The sequence below is a fragment of the Branchiostoma belcheri genome, unplaced genomic scaffold (assembly GCF_001625305.1).
Source record: "Branchiostoma belcheri isolate BF01 breed outbred unplaced genomic scaffold, Haploidv18h27 scaffold258, whole genome shotgun sequence".
In the NCBI taxonomy this organism is placed as follows: Eukaryota; Metazoa; Chordata; class Leptocardii; order Amphioxiformes; family Branchiostomatidae; genus Branchiostoma; species Branchiostoma belcheri.
Window position 1 is genome coordinate 7,494 of NW_017803863.1, and position 17,792 is coordinate 25,285.

At 41.3% G+C, this 17,792-nt stretch overlaps 2 protein-coding genes and 1 long non-coding RNA gene across 3 annotated transcripts in view; 1 reads left to right on the forward strand and 2 right to left on the reverse strand.

The window, feature by feature from the left end:
* LOC109471753 overlaps positions 1 to 1,097 on the forward strand; it is a 1,945-nt gene extending 848 nt beyond the window's left edge. Inside the window, exons 2-3 of the long non-coding RNA XR_002140325.1 lie at positions 193 to 308; positions 951 to 1,097. This is a non-coding gene — a long non-coding RNA (uncharacterized LOC109471753). The remainder of the gene's footprint in view (positions 1 to 192; positions 309 to 950) is intronic.
* A 4,063-nt stretch (positions 1,098 to 5,160) lies between these two features.
* Positions 5,161 to 8,762, reverse strand: LOC109471748 (beta-1,3-galactosyltransferase 5-like). Its single transcript, XM_019771098.1, has 2 exons — positions 8,057 to 8,762; positions 5,161 to 5,456 (listed from the first exon to the last, which is right to left on the reverse strand). Exons 1-2 carry the CDS (start codon positions 8,691 to 8,693, stop codon positions 5,161 to 5,163), a joined length of 933 nt encoding a protein of 310 aa, XP_019626657.1. The 5' UTR covers positions 8,694 to 8,762.
* Positions 8,763 to 14,371: 5,609 nt separating this feature from the next.
* LOC109471758 (prolyl 4-hydroxylase subunit alpha-3-like) overlaps positions 14,372 to 17,792 on the reverse strand; it is an 11,690-nt gene continuing 8,269 nt past the window's right edge. Inside the window, exons 3-5 of the mRNA XM_019771114.1 lie at positions 16,427 to 16,495; positions 15,755 to 15,851; positions 14,372 to 14,641 (exon numbers count right to left, since the gene is read on the reverse strand). Coding sequence (XP_019626673.1) covers positions 14,571 to 14,641; positions 15,755 to 15,851; positions 16,427 to 16,495 — 237 coding nt within the window. The 3' untranslated portion in view covers positions 14,372 to 14,570. The remainder of the gene's footprint in view (positions 14,642 to 15,754; positions 15,852 to 16,426; positions 16,496 to 17,792) is intronic.

Sequence of the window (17,792 nt, forward strand, 5' to 3'; positions counted from 1 at the left end):
CTGCCGAAGAGAACCTCTTCAAGGTGCTTTATGGATCAGGATACTAGTACTCTGGTGCTTTGCACTTGCCTCTTTGCAGGAAGATCTCTATTCCTCTTCAAATCTGTTTGAAGCCTTTATATATGCATCATTCTGTTAATGTATTCCCCAAAGTCTTCCCTCATTCCTGCTATTGTTGCTATTTCCCCCCAGTTGAAGCTACACCATGAGACTGTTTGTCTGCGCTCTGCTTGTGACGATCGTTGCTGTGGCGATGCTGGTTGACGACGCCCAAAGCTGGAGGAGGAGGAGGAGGAGAAGGGCCCCTGGTAGGTTTGTGAAGCATTTCTAAAACTAGACAAAGGTAACATATGCAAAGCAAATGCATCACGTGAACCCTTGTCCTGCTGTTTTTGTTACGTATTTTTTTCATTAATTTCATATCTTTACCAGGTCATGAAACTCATATGGCGAATTCAGTGCGTTTCGCTGCGGTGCAATGCGTTCATGTGAGAAATACTCCCAACCCATATATAAGTATACCTATAAATATATGTGCAGCCCATATACATGTATATTTAATATATAGTATATGGATCCAACAGATGTAAGGCCTGGGAAAAAATGTTTTATTTCCTGTTTCCCAACCGACCCTGGACTTTTTTTGTGTGGACAAGGGACATACATTGTTTTTTAGCTGATTGACCTTTTCTAGCTCCATGATCTGACACCCAAGCTAGTGATAAAATGTTGTACAATCAGTTTTCCAACATAATGATTGATATTGAGAATATAAGTGTCCTGATGTAAGTTTTACTTTGTTAATCTGTATTGTATAAGTTGGAAATCCCTACCTACCGATCCTAGTTTTTTCAGGACTGAAACAGGAAATTTCTAAAGACATCATTTTTACTAGGCCTTAGCAGGATATGGATAGCAATATCTTATGCCTTTCTATATGCTTCTTCCAGCGGATGATACAGCGCAAGAGCTGAGGGAGGTTGTGGAAGAGACAGGAGACATCCTGGATCTTCTGGAGGAGAAACAGGAGCAGCTGCTGGAAGAACTCCAGGAGAATCCGGAGGAGGAAGACTGTAAGAAATCTCACTTTTTGGTCATTTTTTCCTTGCAGGACTCCTGTATGTTATTCGTCCAATCAATATATAAATGACAGGCCAAAAAACAGTTACTCAAGCAACTGGATATGATTTTGAAAACGTCAGACGTTTCAGCTAGTATCCACTAGCTTTCGTCAGTGACTGAGAGACCAGAGGGGAAAGCAGGTTTATATACACAACCTGTTGATTGATATGCAAATAAAGTGAAGACAAATTTTTGGAAGTCGAAAAAGGAACAAAAGTCAGACAAGTCAAGACGAAATGATGCAAATTAGTCTGAAAGCTCCTGTTGTACAGAACAGGAGCTTAAGTGTTGTCTGTCCTCGGGGCTGGGAGTGCCAAATCCCAAGTGCCGGAAAGATCGACTCGTAGCCCCCCTTCCCTGTTGCGGGTGACCCAAATTGGAGATCAAACAGTTCCGAACCCAAAACCACTACACAGGCCAAAACCGACGAGAGGTGGGTAAAAAACCTAAGTAGCCGTTCTCTTACAGAACCAGAGAAATCACTGCTCTCTAAAGGTCTAAATTTTGCAGTAGCGCTCAACAAGATTCCCAGCATTGACATTGTCACAGAAACCGAGTCAGCAATTCGTCGGGCACGATTACCACAGAGACAAGCTGAAGCCTTGCGCACCAAAGTAGCTACCACCCTGAAAGTCTCCAAACCCCCTGCTAGTAACATCACACGGGAAGAACGAACCGCTCTCAAAGATTTGGCCACCAATCAAGACATATTGATTCTTCCTGCAGACAAGGGCAGATGCACAGTAGTCTTAGACAGGGAGCAGTACGACAGGAAGGTACAGGACCTATTGGGAGACAAAGACACCTACACGCCCTTGAAAAAGGACCCCACCAACAAGTTTAAAGGGAAAATCAGTTCAGCTCTCAAGAAATTGCAAACTGAAGGAGTTCTGGATCGCCCCACCTACCTAAAACTCAATCCCACAACGGAACAACCCCCTGCTTTCTACGGCCTTCCCAAAATCCACAAACAAAGTGTCCCTCTACGACCCATAGTCTCCAGTATAGGCTCTGTCACCTATGAGTTAGCAGGTTTTCTAGCCAAGATTTTGGGACCACTAGTGGGGAAATCTCAGCACCATGTACAGAATAGTGCCGACTTTGTCAACAAAATCAAAGACATTCATGTAGAGGACGATGAAATCATCACTTCGTATGACGTGTGCTCACTTTTCACCTCCATACCACCTAAGGAAGCAGTGTCAGTAGTCAGGGAAGCCTTGGAAGCCGACGATACACTTGCAGATAGAACCAACCTATCCATTGACCAAGTTTGTGAGCTACTAGAACTCTGCTTAGGATGCACATACTTTACCTACAAAGGACAGTTCTACCAACAAATGCACGGCTGTGCTATGGGATCACCAGTCTCACCAATTGTTGTAAACCTGTACATGGAGAAGTTTGAAAACAAAGCCCTCAGCACTTTCAATGACACTCCTCCGGCCAACTGGTTTCGATATGTAGATAGATGGCAACATGAAGTTCACACAGGAGCCAAGCCATGACAACATGCTCCCTTTCCTAGACACCAAAACTATCGTAGAGGAAGATGGTAACCTTCGTTTCGAAGTGTACAGGAAACCAACCCACACTGATCAGTACATGGCCTTTGATTCCCACCACCCTTTGGAACACAAACTAGCAGTGATCAAAACTCTCTTCCATCGTCCAGACAACATTGTCACTTCAGACCAAGCCAAAACGGACGAACATAGACACCTCCGAGGTGCCCTGGCTAAATGTGGCTACCAAAACTGGACTTTCAACAAAGCGCTCAAACCTTCAGATCAGTCTAAGAAAACCCAGAAGTGCAAACCATTGACCAACAAAAACAAGGCCAACATCACTATTCCGTATGTCCAAGGAGTATCTGAGAAACTCCGACGGATCTTCCAAAACTTCAACATAGCCACTAACTTCAAACCTCACTCAACCCTCAGACAAAGACTGGTACACCCTAAGGACCGACCTCACAAAGGTACCAAGGCGAATGTTATTTACAGACTCAAATGTGAGGAGCCCAATTGTAACAACACCTACATCGGAGAGACAAGTCGACCGATCAAAGTAAGATACAAAGAACATTGCCGACCTAGTGCCAACGGCTACTCCTCAGCTATTTTCCACCACCTACAACACAACCAGGGTCACTCTTTCAAACTCGAGTCCACGGATATCTTAGACCGCGAAACACGCTGGTGGGAACGGGGTGTTAAAGAGGCAATATATGAACGAATGTACAACCCCACCCTCAACGGGGAAGGGGGGCTACGAGTCGATCTTTCCGGCACTTGGGATTTGGCACTCCCAGCCCCGAGGACAGACAACACTTAAGCTCCTGTTCTGTATAACAGGAGCTTTCAGACAAATTTGCATCATCTTGTCTTGACTTGTCTGACTTTTGTTCCTTTTTCGACTTCCAAAAATTTGTCTTCACTTTATTTGCATATCAATCAACAGGTTGTACTTATAAACCTGCTTTCCCCTCTGGTCTCTCAGTCACTGACGAAAGCTAGTGGATACTAGCTGAAACGTCTGACGTTTTCAGAAGCTATAGTTCTGTAGTAAAACTTGAATAATTCAAACCAAGAAGTATAGCAACTACTCGTACAATAACAAAAAATCTGAGATTTTATACCTCCGGACTTTTAATTGTATATTTTCATATGTTGTTATGAATAGTTGATGGTGTTAAATTTTATTGTTAGATGTAGCGTTCCTGGTTGTGTTAACACAGGTCAACATTTTCATCTGCAGCTCATAACATGTACCCACGAACTTATGAAATTCTATATTTAATCTGCCGCAAGAAACTCGTAATGAAACTCAGAATGACAACCGGGACCGTTAAATCAGACGTAAATCAGACCGAGTCCCAAAAAAATCCGTCCACCCGAACGCGAGAAACAGCTGCGAACATAAAAATCCCAATGTAATACAATACCCTCCTGTAATACAATACCCTTCCTAATAAATTTGCCTGCCGAAATTGATCGTAATACGTAGGACGGCGGCGTCTTTTTTACCTTAGCGAAAATGGTCACCAGACCACAGAAACCATGGTAGCGTGGGCAAAAGTGCAATAGTTGTGGTGACGTTTACCTTCACGGAAGGAAAGCATACTGTTTTTATTTCTCGACCTCATCTTCTTTAGTTCCAAAAGAAAAAAAAAAGATTCGATGAAATGTGCCCCAACACATACCCAACCCGCGTAGGCATAAACGATACCATTTTGGAAAATGTATGGTACAGAAAACAAGAGAGATTCAGGAGTACAGACATAACATAATCAACCATGCATAAAGTGAACACAAAAAGGAATACAAGTTAGTAAAACGAATACAATCAAGTTCAAGTTTATTTATTTTTCCAGGGTGTACGTCAGATCAGGTGATCTGATTTTCAGGTATCTCTGATACGGATTATAAGATAAATACCGATGATAAGATAAATAAGATATAATAAAAGAATAATACAATAAAATAATTTTGTTTTTCCCAGATAGTCACGGGTACTCACTGGTATGGAAACCGAGTCGCCTCCGCCGTACCACGAGGCTCCGAACTCCGGGTCTCCCGTACAGAATGACGGCTATCCAATCCAACGAGCCAACACATATCCGGGTCCAAACGGAGTCGGTTTTGGACAGGTTCCATACCCTGTCAATCCTCCTCCTGTCACCACCCAACCTGTCGTCACTTCTAACGGTAGTAGTTTTCTTTAGTATATCTTTGTTTTCCTGAAATTCCTAAAACCTCCTTGTTACTACTTAGTTCAAGCGTAAAAAGCCTTCTAACGGTTTTTTTTGTCACTATTTTTCTTTTCTGTTCTTCCGTCATCTGGAGATATTCGGTAGCTAATTATATCAATATATCCAACACGATGATACAAAAACAATTAAGCTTTGATTCACCGCAAATGCAATTATGGGCACCAACGTGAGAAAACGCCCAGTGTATTAATTAAAGAGAAAATTCATCTTGTAATTCGCCAGGTGTCATCGTAGAGGAGAGTGTGGCGCCCCCTGTGGCCGCACTAGGTACTGCAGCCGCGCCTCCACATGATGGTAAAAAGAACTGCGGGAACTGCGACTGTGGGGACTGCGACTGCGGCGACTGTGGCAACTGTGGGGACTGCGACTGCGGCGACTGTGGCGACTGTGGCGACTGCGACTGCGGCGACTGCGACTGTGGCGACTGCGGTGACTGTGGCGCTTGTGGCGACTGTGGCGCTTGTGGCGACTGTGGCGCTTGTGGCGACTGTGGCGCTTGTGGCGACTGTGGCGACTGTGTCTGCGGCGCTTGTGGCGACTGTGTCTGCGGCGCTTGTGGCTGTTTGTTGGAATGTTTAAGTGGTATTTGCAATTAAAAAAACAAAGCCTGATTGTTGTAAATTTTGTTAGAATGTGTCGGAGAACCCAGAAACGATTTATTGAGAGGTTCCCCTTAAATACAATTATTATGTAATAATTGATTTTGGTCAGATTACTTATTTCACATTTATTACACATTATATTATCACATTTTTTTTATCTATGCAATGTCAGACTCAGCTTAGCAGCTGTCACAAGGGCGCTGTCCAATACCACTGAGGTGACGGTTTACACTGCTCTTAAATTTGTGTCTGTCCTTTAGAGCTACAATGTCCTGTGGGAGGGAGTTCCAGAGCTGTACTGTGGCTGGTAGGAATGTTCTTCTGTGTGATGTTGTGGATGACTTAACAGGTTCCAGAGCGTTGCTGTGTTGCGATCTTGACAGGCGGGTTTCACGACGATGTACGAATGGGGTCGGGAGTAAGCTGATGAGTGGTGCTTGGGCATCCTGGTTGTACATGCGGTGCAGGAGAGTGAGGGCCCCAACCTGCCGGCGGGGTGGGAACATCACTTATATACTAGCCTCTACCAGGCTCCGCGGATCGCTGGAAAAATAGTAGAAATTGGCCGAAATAAAGGGATAGTATACCAGAGAAGATCCAGGGCCATAGATGATAAAGTACGTAAACTAGAAAGGTAACATTTGTTTACCTTCACATGCTGAAGCCTAACAAACTACTACTCTGTTTATTCCTATTAAAGAATGTTTCGAACTTAGAGACCACATGTTAGAGAATAGTTAACCTTTATTGTTACATCATACATGTACGTAAGATGACGTTATCCACACATGTATTTAGCTTTGTTAGATCTTTAGTTAAGTTGTAGAAGACCATACAAAAGTCTCCTTACTTTTTTGTTGTGTCAATAAAGAATCTATAAAACACATTCATATACATCTATGGTGACCAGCCTCTCCACCTCTTTTCTCCCATTTGCTACATAATATAATCTAACACCACAGGATGTCTGCTACAGCACCTGGTTACCATGGTGACAGACGTCTGGTCTAGGCCATTGACCTTATTTGTTTGGAGAAGTGAAAACACGCAGACAAACGCACCGAAAGCCTGAGCAACAAAATGCAACAACTAATCAATGGGTATTTCAAAAACACATTCACAACCTCGTTCAAAATTGCATGTATTATATTTAGGCACATCTTTCCCTAGTTACTTTACGTCATTTAGACGTTGTTTGCGGTTGCTTAAGACATAAAAAATCCAAGAAGATATCAATATTCAATCGGACACTCCATCTTTAAACGTTTTCCCCACAGGTATCCCTCTATTGCCATTTATGAAACCGTATAAAACTGCTCATAATAAATTTCAGCATTGTTTCTTTAGGCATTATCACATGAACCAAAATGTACATTTTTGGATAGAAAAAAAAACAAAATATCATTTTTTATTCAGAAAATCGAAGTCATCAGCATTTAATAGGCAGAGATTCGTGGCAATTGTTAACTTACATGTTTGTACCGAATTTCAGCAAAAGTGCTTCATTTATCATGGCACAGGTGTCAGAAATCTACATTTTTAGCTAAAAACACCCAAATAATGCGAAAAATTGCAAACAAAATGAGCTGCTCTCATATCTACACTCAGATACTTCACTCAACATCGTCAGGACACAAACATTCCCCCACAGGTATCCCTCTATTGCCATTTATGAAACCGTATAGAGGTATTATCCTCTGCGTTGCTAGGGAGATGTATTTTCCTTAGCAACGGTTACCATGGAAACATGATATGAATTTCTGAGGCCCTGAAAATGAACAATTTTCCACCGATAAAAGTTTTCTTCACGTTTTACTTATGATATGCACTACATTTTACTGGGAAAGCAGCCCAGTGCCTCCTTAGCAACGGCCCTAGCAACGGTTTCCCCACAGAATGCCTGTGGGAATAGAACTTTTAGATACTCATATCTCCAGATTGGATTGATGGATTTTTACGATTTAAAGCTTAAAATGTAGGGAAAAGTGTAACAAATCAGATGAATTCATGAACCAGGCTCGAAAATGCAATCTGTATATTTGACAGGTTTTGAAAAGTAAACATTCCATTTTTTTACCAATTTTTACCGAAAAATCGAATTTCAAAAGCTCATAACTTCTCCTAGAAATGACATATCGGAACAAAATTGACATTTTTGTAATCCTTTGTTCCTGTTTTATCTGGCCACTAAGTAACATTGGAAAATATCCATATTTGATAATTTGACACTCCCCTTTGCATTATAAGTAGGAAAGGAAATGGTCCCCATGGGGTCAAAGTTCAAGGTCAGATAACAAGGTCAAAGCTGGGCACTCAACATGGTTATCATACATTTTCAAAAAGCTTGTGGGGAGGACTATCACATGAAGGCATTCGCGTTTTGTCCCTTGATTTGGTAACAAAATCTTGTCTGGCCCATGGACTAACTGTATCAAACAGGGCGGTTATTTACGATCTAGAACACGAGTTGCATAGCAACTAGTGACTCTATGCCACGCCTCCAGCATGGAAACTTTATTTTTGAACCAATGAGCGGCCAGTACTTTATCGCTCCTACAAGATGGAACTTGCATCCAAAGCTTGAATCGTTCGTCGTGCGCGAAGGTCACACCGCCCAGTTTCTCCAAACAGAGTCCCAGGAACACGTCCTCGAGAAACAGGTACTTCAAGGTCAACGACACCTGGTAGAGCAAGCCCGTCATGTCGTTAGAAAGTATGTAGGCGAATCCGCAGGGGTATTTGGGAAACGTGTCCCTGGGATAGTCTTGCCGACTGAGGTACCACTTGTTCCCGGGAGTGCGTTTCGGCTTCCCTCCGGTGTTGTATATCCAACCCATCACAAATCTCTCTGTCTTGTTTGAACCCAGTCCCCGCAGATGTCTTAGTAAGGTAAAGATATTCACAAACGTGTTGTCGTCAGCTTTCATAAAGAACTTCGTTTCGGAGCAGAATTCTGACGCCCACTTCAGACACATGACGGTCTTCAGAGTCAAATTTCTATACGAATCGATGAAGTTCCCCTGGATGATGTCTTGGTGGACTTGGCTTTCGTGGTCCAGTCCTCTTTGTGTCGTAGCCTTGTCGGTTGTTCCCACTGCGAATAGCGTTCTGATACCAGGTATGCTAGTGTCGTTGGCCCATGTCTGCCGGATGGCGCGTCGCTGGGCGTGGTTTCCTGGCGACGAGGTAACCATGACGACGAGAATGACGTCACCACCGCTGCATTTCTCAGGACTGTTGATGACGTAGGTGTAAGGATATGGACTGACGACAGCTGATTCATTGGTGCTCGAACGGACGGACCCAGTCACTGTCATGTTGAAAAGGTCCCGGGTTCGAGTCCTGCCATGCCACCGATCTCGTGCTCTTGGGAAAGGCACTTTAGACGACTTTCCTGGGTATTGTCTTGTCCTGTATTCGTCTTCTAGATATGCATTGGTGGTGACATAAAATAAGTTGATATAACTTGAGTGTACCTTCACCATGTCTAGTCATGAAATGTTGGAATGAAAAAAATGGGTAGATGGCCATTATGAATGAATGGATGGATGGATGGATGGATGGTTGGATGGATGGATGGATAGATGGATGGATGGGTGGATGGATGGATGAATTTTTTTTTTATTTACTTCAGATTCACCTCAAAACAAGGCTCGTGAGAGCCACTTACATGTTTTGGGTTACAGTGATGACTGTGTGGTCAGATATTTGTTCACCCTTGATTTAAACCGTTGGAGGTTATGGATAAATGAATGCATAGATGGATGAATTTACGAATGAATGGATGAATAGATGAATGAATTGAAGACTGAATGAATTAATGAATTGATGGGTGAATAAATTGTTGGATGAATGTATGAATTGATGAGTGGATGAATGAATAAATGAAGGAAGGAAGGAATCTATGGATGGAGGGATGAATGTTAACCGTATGTATCTATAATGTAAAACACAACAAACACTCATTTCAAGCCGCAAAAGGGTCAGCCCGCACAGCTAAGGCCACACCGATTTAATTTTATGGATCACATCCTCTGAAGACCCCCAAACTAGTGCGCGCGGGCGAATAAAAGAAAATCCGGCCAAAAATAAAGATGCTACTAAACCACAGGAATACAAAGCACGTATTGTGAATTCGCGACAATACATAGCGACGTATACGACAAGCCGGTACATGCTGGCTTTTTGCGGAATTTATGAATCAGCATTGAGTTATTGAGTCGTGGAGCTTCAGTAGCCTGGGTGCCATCCTCCTAGAGCCAGGCCATAGCCTCGAATGACGTGATCTTATCATCTATAAAATTAAGTCGCTGCGGCCTAACTAACAAAAAGGCAACACATGTACCTTCTGAAGCATTCCGGTTTGAAGTTTGATAGGGATGGGGTTTTTGTTGGAACCAGTTGATGTAGATAAATCCTGCGAAGATGCCCAGACAGACGACTGTCTTCAAGGTCTGTCTGACCTTCAGGCGGACCATGGCTGTTCTTCCGGTCTGTAATATGAGGAGAGTCTGTAATCACGTGACTATGGCGTATTATGGCTGTGACGCGCCGATTTTTCATCGCAAATATGCAAATTATAAGAGGCTATTTGCATAAATTATATCAATTGATCATATTATCCAGCCAATGACAGGATTAACTTAAGTAAGTTAAATAAGGCTATTCTAGCGTTTCCTCATAAATTATGCAAATAATGTACTTATTTGAATAAATTATGTTTAGTGATGTTCAGCTTCACTGAGTATTTAATTCCCAGCAGTTACCATAATAAAATTGGGCCAATTTTTCCCTTAATTATGCAAATTAGGTCCTCATTTGCATAATCAATTTTGCCAATGATCTTGTCGTTCTCAATTACATATGTCACAAGTGTTTCATAGCCCCAATATGGAATACAGCAGATTTATAGAATTTCCTCATTAATAATCAAAATTAGATCCTGATTTGCATACCCACCAAAAATGTCGACGATCCATCAAACGGTTGTTTAGTTATCCTCTCTAGAAGATTTTCAAAGATTTTCATCCTGCAGTTCCAGAACAAGCTGCTAGGGGGGCCAAACTCACGTGACTTCTTCCTGAGGACAAGAGCTACCTGTCATTTAAAATTCATGACCCTAGCATGTCCAGATCACGAGATATCAAAACCGGAAGTTGCGCTGCAGTACCAAGGGAAGCCACTAGGGGCCCCAAAATCTAATCATTTCCAGTTTTTGCCACACCCTACCAACACACCAAGTATGAAACCAATCCATCCAGCCCTTCTTGAGTTATTTTGCTGAAAGACAGACGGACGGACGGACGGAACGACGGACAAACGCAACTGAAAATATAACCTCCATGACATGTCATGGAGGTAAAAATGTGCAATTATTACCTGTACGGTGCCTTACCTAGTCTCCAAACCTAAGAGCAGCGAAATATTTACCAATACCCAACCTTACCTTGTCTCCAGACCCAAGAGCCGCGCATATATTACCTATACGGTGCCTTTCCTGGTCCCCAAACTTACGAGCCGCGCAATTATTATGTGTACGGTGCATTATCTGGTCCCCAGACCTAAGAGCCACGTATTTATTACTTGTACGGTGCCTTACTTGGTACCTAGACCTGAACAGATCTAGATATAACATGCAAACCCTGTCATGTCTATGAATGGAAAATATTTATTATTCAAAAGCCCCTTTGTGTCTGTGTGCTCCCTTGAGAGCTGTCACAGCATAAATACACCTGAACGTGGACTCCGAGTTATTTCTAAAACACAATGATACATTGTATTATCCGGAAATCGCATGCTGCAAAGCAATTCAGTGCCTTTTAACGATAACCAGTGATTTAGGAGTCTGTTATTGTTGCTTGCCCTGCAGATACAGTCACAATGTGTAAGTTTTATGTATAACACAATGTATCATATTGTGCACCTGTCTGGCACTCTGGAGTGACGTCATCACAGTCTGTACGCCTGGAGAGAGGCCAGAAGAGAGCGCTCCGCATCATCCTCGGAGACCGTTACACGGCCTATGACACAGCCCTGAAGGACGCTGACGTGCTTACATTGCCAAAGAAATCACGCAGTATGTACATCCCATTATCAACACTAACAGATTTCTTGACCTGCCATGTACTTGGACCACTTCTTGTGGGTGTAGTTCTTGTATTGCTTCTAGACCACACTAAGTCTTATTTTGTCAACACAATATATTATAACTACGTACATTGTATTAGATATACATGTATTTGAATTATGCTTCTAAATTGATGTATTTTTTACTTGTTATTGATGATTGTATATGTGTTTTTGTATGGGGAAGGGCAGTATGTAAATGTGCGTATGCACCTGTTTTGCCCTCCCTTTCATTTTGTAGAAAATCATAATAAACAAATAAACAGACTGACCTATACAAGAATAGGTAGAATTGCTTTTAGGACAACTTTCCTACATTTTGGATGGTACAGAAGTAACTTATCACAAGGAAGGGCACATGGAATCCAGCAGTTATTCGACTGTCACGCCATGTAATGTAGATAATGCCTAAGCTTGTGGAGGAGGGGGGAGTTCCTCTTCTAAAGCCTTGGTCACAACCCGCCGTACGTGCTTCTGCGTGCTGTCTACGTGCAAAAACGTGGGCAAACGTAGGGGATCCGTGAGTACCACCTCCGTACGGAATCCTACGGATTTGGGAGCACGCAGACACGCCGTAGAACTTTAAGTGCATGTAAAACTTTTCATGCGTGCGGCCTGCGGATTCATCACCCGTGCGTGCGAGTACGGGCGATGCGCGTGCCCTGTACAGCCTATGAGCGTACAACGCACGTTTTCAGAAAACCGTAGCAGACGTGGCCTCCCAAAAAAACGTACGGACAAAAAGCACGCACGGTGGGTTGTGACCGAGGCTTATGTTATGAAATCTAGCCCTAATTGTTCTGGCTCCCTTTCTTGGCATGGGTTGTCGATCCATGATTCAGCAAACCTGGACTCCCTTGAAGGGTCTAGTCGTTCAGTCTGGCCGGATGGCTGATCAAACGAGGGTAGCTGTGGCGGGAATCTGTCATTGATCCCCGTATGGTACCAGTATGGCAAGTCCCCATCCAGTCTCTTTGCAATTTTGCGTACTCATGGCAGATTTTCCTAAGAAGGGGGTAAGGCCACACCAATTTAATTTCTTGGTTAACAGATTCGCCCGCTTCATTTTTTTTTCTGATTTGCAAATAAAAATAAAAATTCAGAATCAACTGCAAAATGCTCATACTTTGCCCTGAACAGTTGAAAACAGTCCTTTTCATCCTAGTTGTTACAGTTATTCGATCTTTCAATGCAATAGTATCATTAAAAGTTCAAAATTCATTGTTTAAATTTTGAACCAGCCTGGTGTGTTGACGTTATGGCTACTATCATACCATTTTGGGCCATAATAGGATGCCTAGGCCTGTTATTTTTTTTTTCGCCCGCCCGCTCCATTATTTTTCTAGAAAAATCTGTTAACCAAGAAATTAATTTGGTGTGGTCTAATAGAGGAAATAATCATGTTAAAGTTTACTATTGTCTTCAGTTTTAAATCCTATAAAGCGGCATAGGATCTATGATATGTACAAAATGCAGACCTCAGATACCATGCTTTTCCATTGTTATATATGGACTGCTAATACAACTATTTCTTAGTTATTAGATAGTTGTCTGTACTGTACTAAACAGTAACAGAAGTGGCAATAAAACAACATTTAAACCACTATTTTCTGATATGATATCTCAATTTACATTGTATAATCAATATCTCTATTAAATCTCATATATCTGCTGAAAGAACTCTTTATAGAAGAATAAATACACTGAGTCATGGTCTTTTACAAGACATTTCAGCCCCAAAATACAAAATAACAGTAGACTGTACCTTTCTCCTGTACACTGGTATTAAAATCAAACCACCTGTAATAAATTCAGAATAGGGGTACCTTAAACATTGCCCACAGAAATCCATTATATCATTTGGATACACAACTTTAAAATCATATTACTTTTTGTCTATTTGTAGACTATATTTTGCCTCGTATGTCCTAGGTATTAGGAGCAAACATAATTATGAGGTGGTGGAAATCTTGTTTATTCATGTTAACACATGTGAAGTCAACAAAGTAATTGATTTCGATATATTGCACTGAAGGTCACAAAAAATGGTAACAACATTGTACAGGATAAAGATTCACGTTACTTTGATAAACATCAGCCGTGCAAGCTGTGCACTTTGTATCTGTATTTGTGACCTTATAGTTGCAGTTATAGTAATATGCAAGTTTTCATTATATAGCCACGATGGTCCAGGTTATTAGAAGTTATCACACAAGCACAGATAGACCTATTCATGAGAACCTCTTTGGAATCAGTCATATCCTCGATGAATCAGTGATATCCATTCACCAGTTTCCCATCCCCAGAATGCAATGCGAAAACAGGGGGCTAACTCTCATTTGCATGGGACATGAAGGCATCGGAATGATCCTGTTGACGTTAAACAGCTTGTTTTTCAGTGTGTTTTGAGGTGTTGGGGCATTTTATGCTCAGCATTAATTAAGTTACTATGGGCCGAACCTGATACAAATAGAGAATGAAGTTTTTGTGTTCTTTTCAACATAGAACATGTGGTTTGTAACGTTACAGCATCAGTATAGCGTTACCACTATGACGTTACAAACCACATATTCAAAAAAATTCATTCTCTATTTGTTTTCAGATTCAACCCATAGTAATTTAATTAATGTTGAGCATAAAATGTCCCAACACCTCAAAACACACTAAAAAGCTGTTAAACGTCAACAGGATCATTCCGGTGCCTTCTTGTCCTATGCAAATGAGGGTTAGCCCCCTGTTTTCGCATTGCATTCTGGGGATGGGAAACTGGTGAATGGGTGAATTTATTTTAGAAATTCTGCTTCGTACGATATCGTTGATAAAGGTTTAGCCGGTGTCCATTCACTGTCAGACATTGTGAATTATGAATGAAAATTTTATTGTGTCAAAGATTACATGTCCTGTCTTATGTCTTTCATCAGTTTCACAAGGCTGGTGTGAGATCATCACTCTTCCGGTGTGAGACCACATGGCCACCTGAACTCATTCCCGTGCGCATGTATCCACTTGTTCGCAACTGAAATCAACAAAAATAACAAATCGTGTGTAGGTCATACTTGTGACATTTAGGCACAAACATTTGCATTTGAAACGGTTCGCCGTCGACACTTAGAGGTATGTAGTTTGTACTTGTGACACTACCAATTTTTTTTCTTATTTTTCTTATTTTCTTATGTTGAGAAATATTTTCTTGCCAGGGGGATTTTCAAGAAAATTCAAGAAACATTCTACAAAGATTTTGTATGTTGATTCTTACCCAAAGAATTGTATTCTTCTTTTTCTTAAGAAAATAAAACATTTCTACTATCATGCTCACCAACAAGAATCTTAAGAATTTTTAGAATTTTAAGAAAGTTTACGGTATTTTTTTTCTGCTACAAGAAATATTTTCTTGTGGACAGAATCGTTGCTACAGCTAGAAAATTAACTCAAGAAACACAATCATGTGTTTATTGAATTTTCTTGCTACGGGGATTCTTTAATTTCTTGTTCAAGGAATAATTTTCTTGCTACAAGATACATTTTCTTTGTACAAGGAAAAACAAGAAAAAGCATTTTTGGTGTTTGTAGATTACCAGGCTAATACAAGGTTCACCATCATCATCTGGTCGTGACGTTTTCACGAATGTTCATGACCCTTTTCCTCCAGCCCTCCCTGAGAACACTAGACAGTCGTTTTCTATAAGGTGCCTATATCAAACTTTCACTTTTCATATTTGTTGCATAAGGCCACACCAATTTAATTTCTTAGTTAAGGGATTCGCCCGCTTCATTTTTTTCTGATTTGAAAAAAAAAAAGATTCTGGTTCAGAATCGACTGCAAAATGCTCATATTTTGCCCTGAACAGTTGAAAACAGTCCTTTTCTTCCTAGTTGTTCCAGTTATCTTTCAATGCAGTGGTTCCATTAAAAGTTCAACATTCATTGTTTGAATTTTGAACCAGCCTGGTGTGTTCACTTCATGGCTCCTATCATATAATTTTGGGCCATAATAGGATGTCTAGGCCTGTTTTTATTTTTATTTTTCTAGAAAAATCCGTTAACCAAGAAACTAAATTGGTGTGGCTTAACAAACAATAAAATTCACAGCACACCATTTATTGTAGCGACAGGAATATTGATATCTTACTCCATTTAGAGCCCATGAGAACAGGACAACCAGCATGCTGTGAATCCTCCTCAAAATCTAAAGACTTTTTTAAATCATGGAACATCACGGCACTGTTCTGAAACAGAAAGGGGAAGGAAATAGTCTTGAGATAATATTTTGCCCATTGCTAAAATCTTAGTTGGCATCAGTGGCAAAGGCTGTCAACTATCTTCTGTTGTGAAAGAAGTCTAAAGGAAAATCCTTGTGTGTTTAGTTAAAACTGTTAATTTGGTCTAACACAAAAAATTCTCTCACCCAGAAATTCTCTCTTCTAGAGCTTTCGACCAGTCACTCTGGTCTTCCTCAGTAGACTGACCCAGTGAAGCTTGTCACGTGGCTTCTTTGAAGTGTGACGTCATCACTGGGTCAAAGGTATCTTGTAGACGATGTCGGCCCCCGTCGCGGTTCAATGAAGGCTGATGGGCCCTGGTGTATATGGCTTCCTTCACCCCTCTCAAGAAATAGTCTTGTTCAGTATCCACAAGAAGCCACGTGACAAGCTTCAGTGTCAGTCTACTGAGGAAGACCAGAGTGACTGGTCGAAAGCTCTAGGTGAGAGAATTTTTTGGGTTGGAACAAAAGTTTTAGATTTAAACATGTAACTACCAACACAGATGAACTTTCATGATAGAAAATCCTTGTGGTTCTTACTTTGACTGCAGGGACAGCCAGATTCAGACGAGGAAAGACTGTTGCTCCACCAGCTTCAACGTCACTAAGCTGTGATAAAGAAACAAAACTAAAATAGCATGAAAGTTCATATTTGTTTTGAACAAATCATTACAAATAACAACAGTGGAAAGAATATGTTTACCTACAGATGTATAAAGCTGTGGAATGCACTACCAAATGAGGTTAAGGCTATATCCGATGAGAGGCGGTTGAAGAGATTGATCGAGCAATTGTATATGTATGCAACTTAATGGTTTTTATTCTGATCATGATAGTTGTTATATTCAAACCTTTTAGTAATGATAATATTAGTTTAATACTTAGCCGGTAATTTGTTCCTTCAATGATTATAGCTATAATAAGTACCTTGTCTGACATGTAACCTCAACGTGTATGTAAATTTGTAGTCATATTTTTTGTACTGTGTGTGTGTAATGTGAGTAGTATATAGTCGACACGCTGCTATCATTTATTCAGGCGGAGCAGGCGGAGCACGGCGGAGCAGGTCAGAGGTCACCGTCATTATGTTAACGAGTATGCAGATTTATGTTAAGGATATGCAGATGCATGCAGGAATGTAGCTAATGAGCTAAATTACAGGTCAGATAAAGGTCAGTGTGCACTTTTGAACCCGGTTACCTGGGTAACCTGTCGTGGGCGTGGTTAACGTCAACCTCTGTAGTAGCTGATTGGCCGCACGGCAAGCGTTGGTGACTTGTTCTGAGGATCCGGGGTAGTCGATTGGTCTGCATGTACTTTACATGTGAAGTAGGTGACGTACTTCACGGCGATTGGTGGACGGTCTGTGGGTGTCTGTCAGAAAAGTGTATAAAGTGGCAACAGAAACCGGCCAGAAACCAGTCCCTCTTGCGGAGACAAATCTGCGTCCAAGTCCAAGTCTGTCGACAGCGAGCGAAGAACGAGACCGAAAAGCCATGGCACATCAGCAGCAGCAGCAGAAGCGCAAGTCTTCACTGGTGTGTGTATGTGTGTGTATGTTTGCGTGTGTGTGTGTGTGTGTATGTGTATGTGTATGTGTATGTATGGGTATGTGTGTGTGTGTATGTGCATATATACATTTATCGATATACATATATCGATATAAACGTGTTGCTCCGGAGTAAAATATTACTCCGGAGTAAGTATTTTTGGAGTAAGATATTACTCCGGAGTAACTATTACTCCGTTTTGGAGTAAAATTTTTACTCCGGAGTATGTGTATTTGTAGCAAGTAAGTATATTTGTCGTGGTTGCCCGTATCGTGTATCCTCACATGCATGATGTAAAGATATATATATCGTATATGCATATACATAACAGTCGGAGTATTTGTGTGTGTGTGTGT

Excerpts from the sequence above, each read along its gene's own strand:
- LOC109471748 (XM_019771098.1), bottom strand. The coding sequence starts at position 8,693 with ATGGTTACCTCGTCGCCAGGAAACCACGCCCAGCGACGCGCCATCCGG. Across the intron at positions 5,457-8,056 it reads TTGGATGCAAGTTCCATCTT|CCACAAGCGCCGCAGACACA; the intron begins GTAGGAGCGATA and ends TCCAACAAACAG.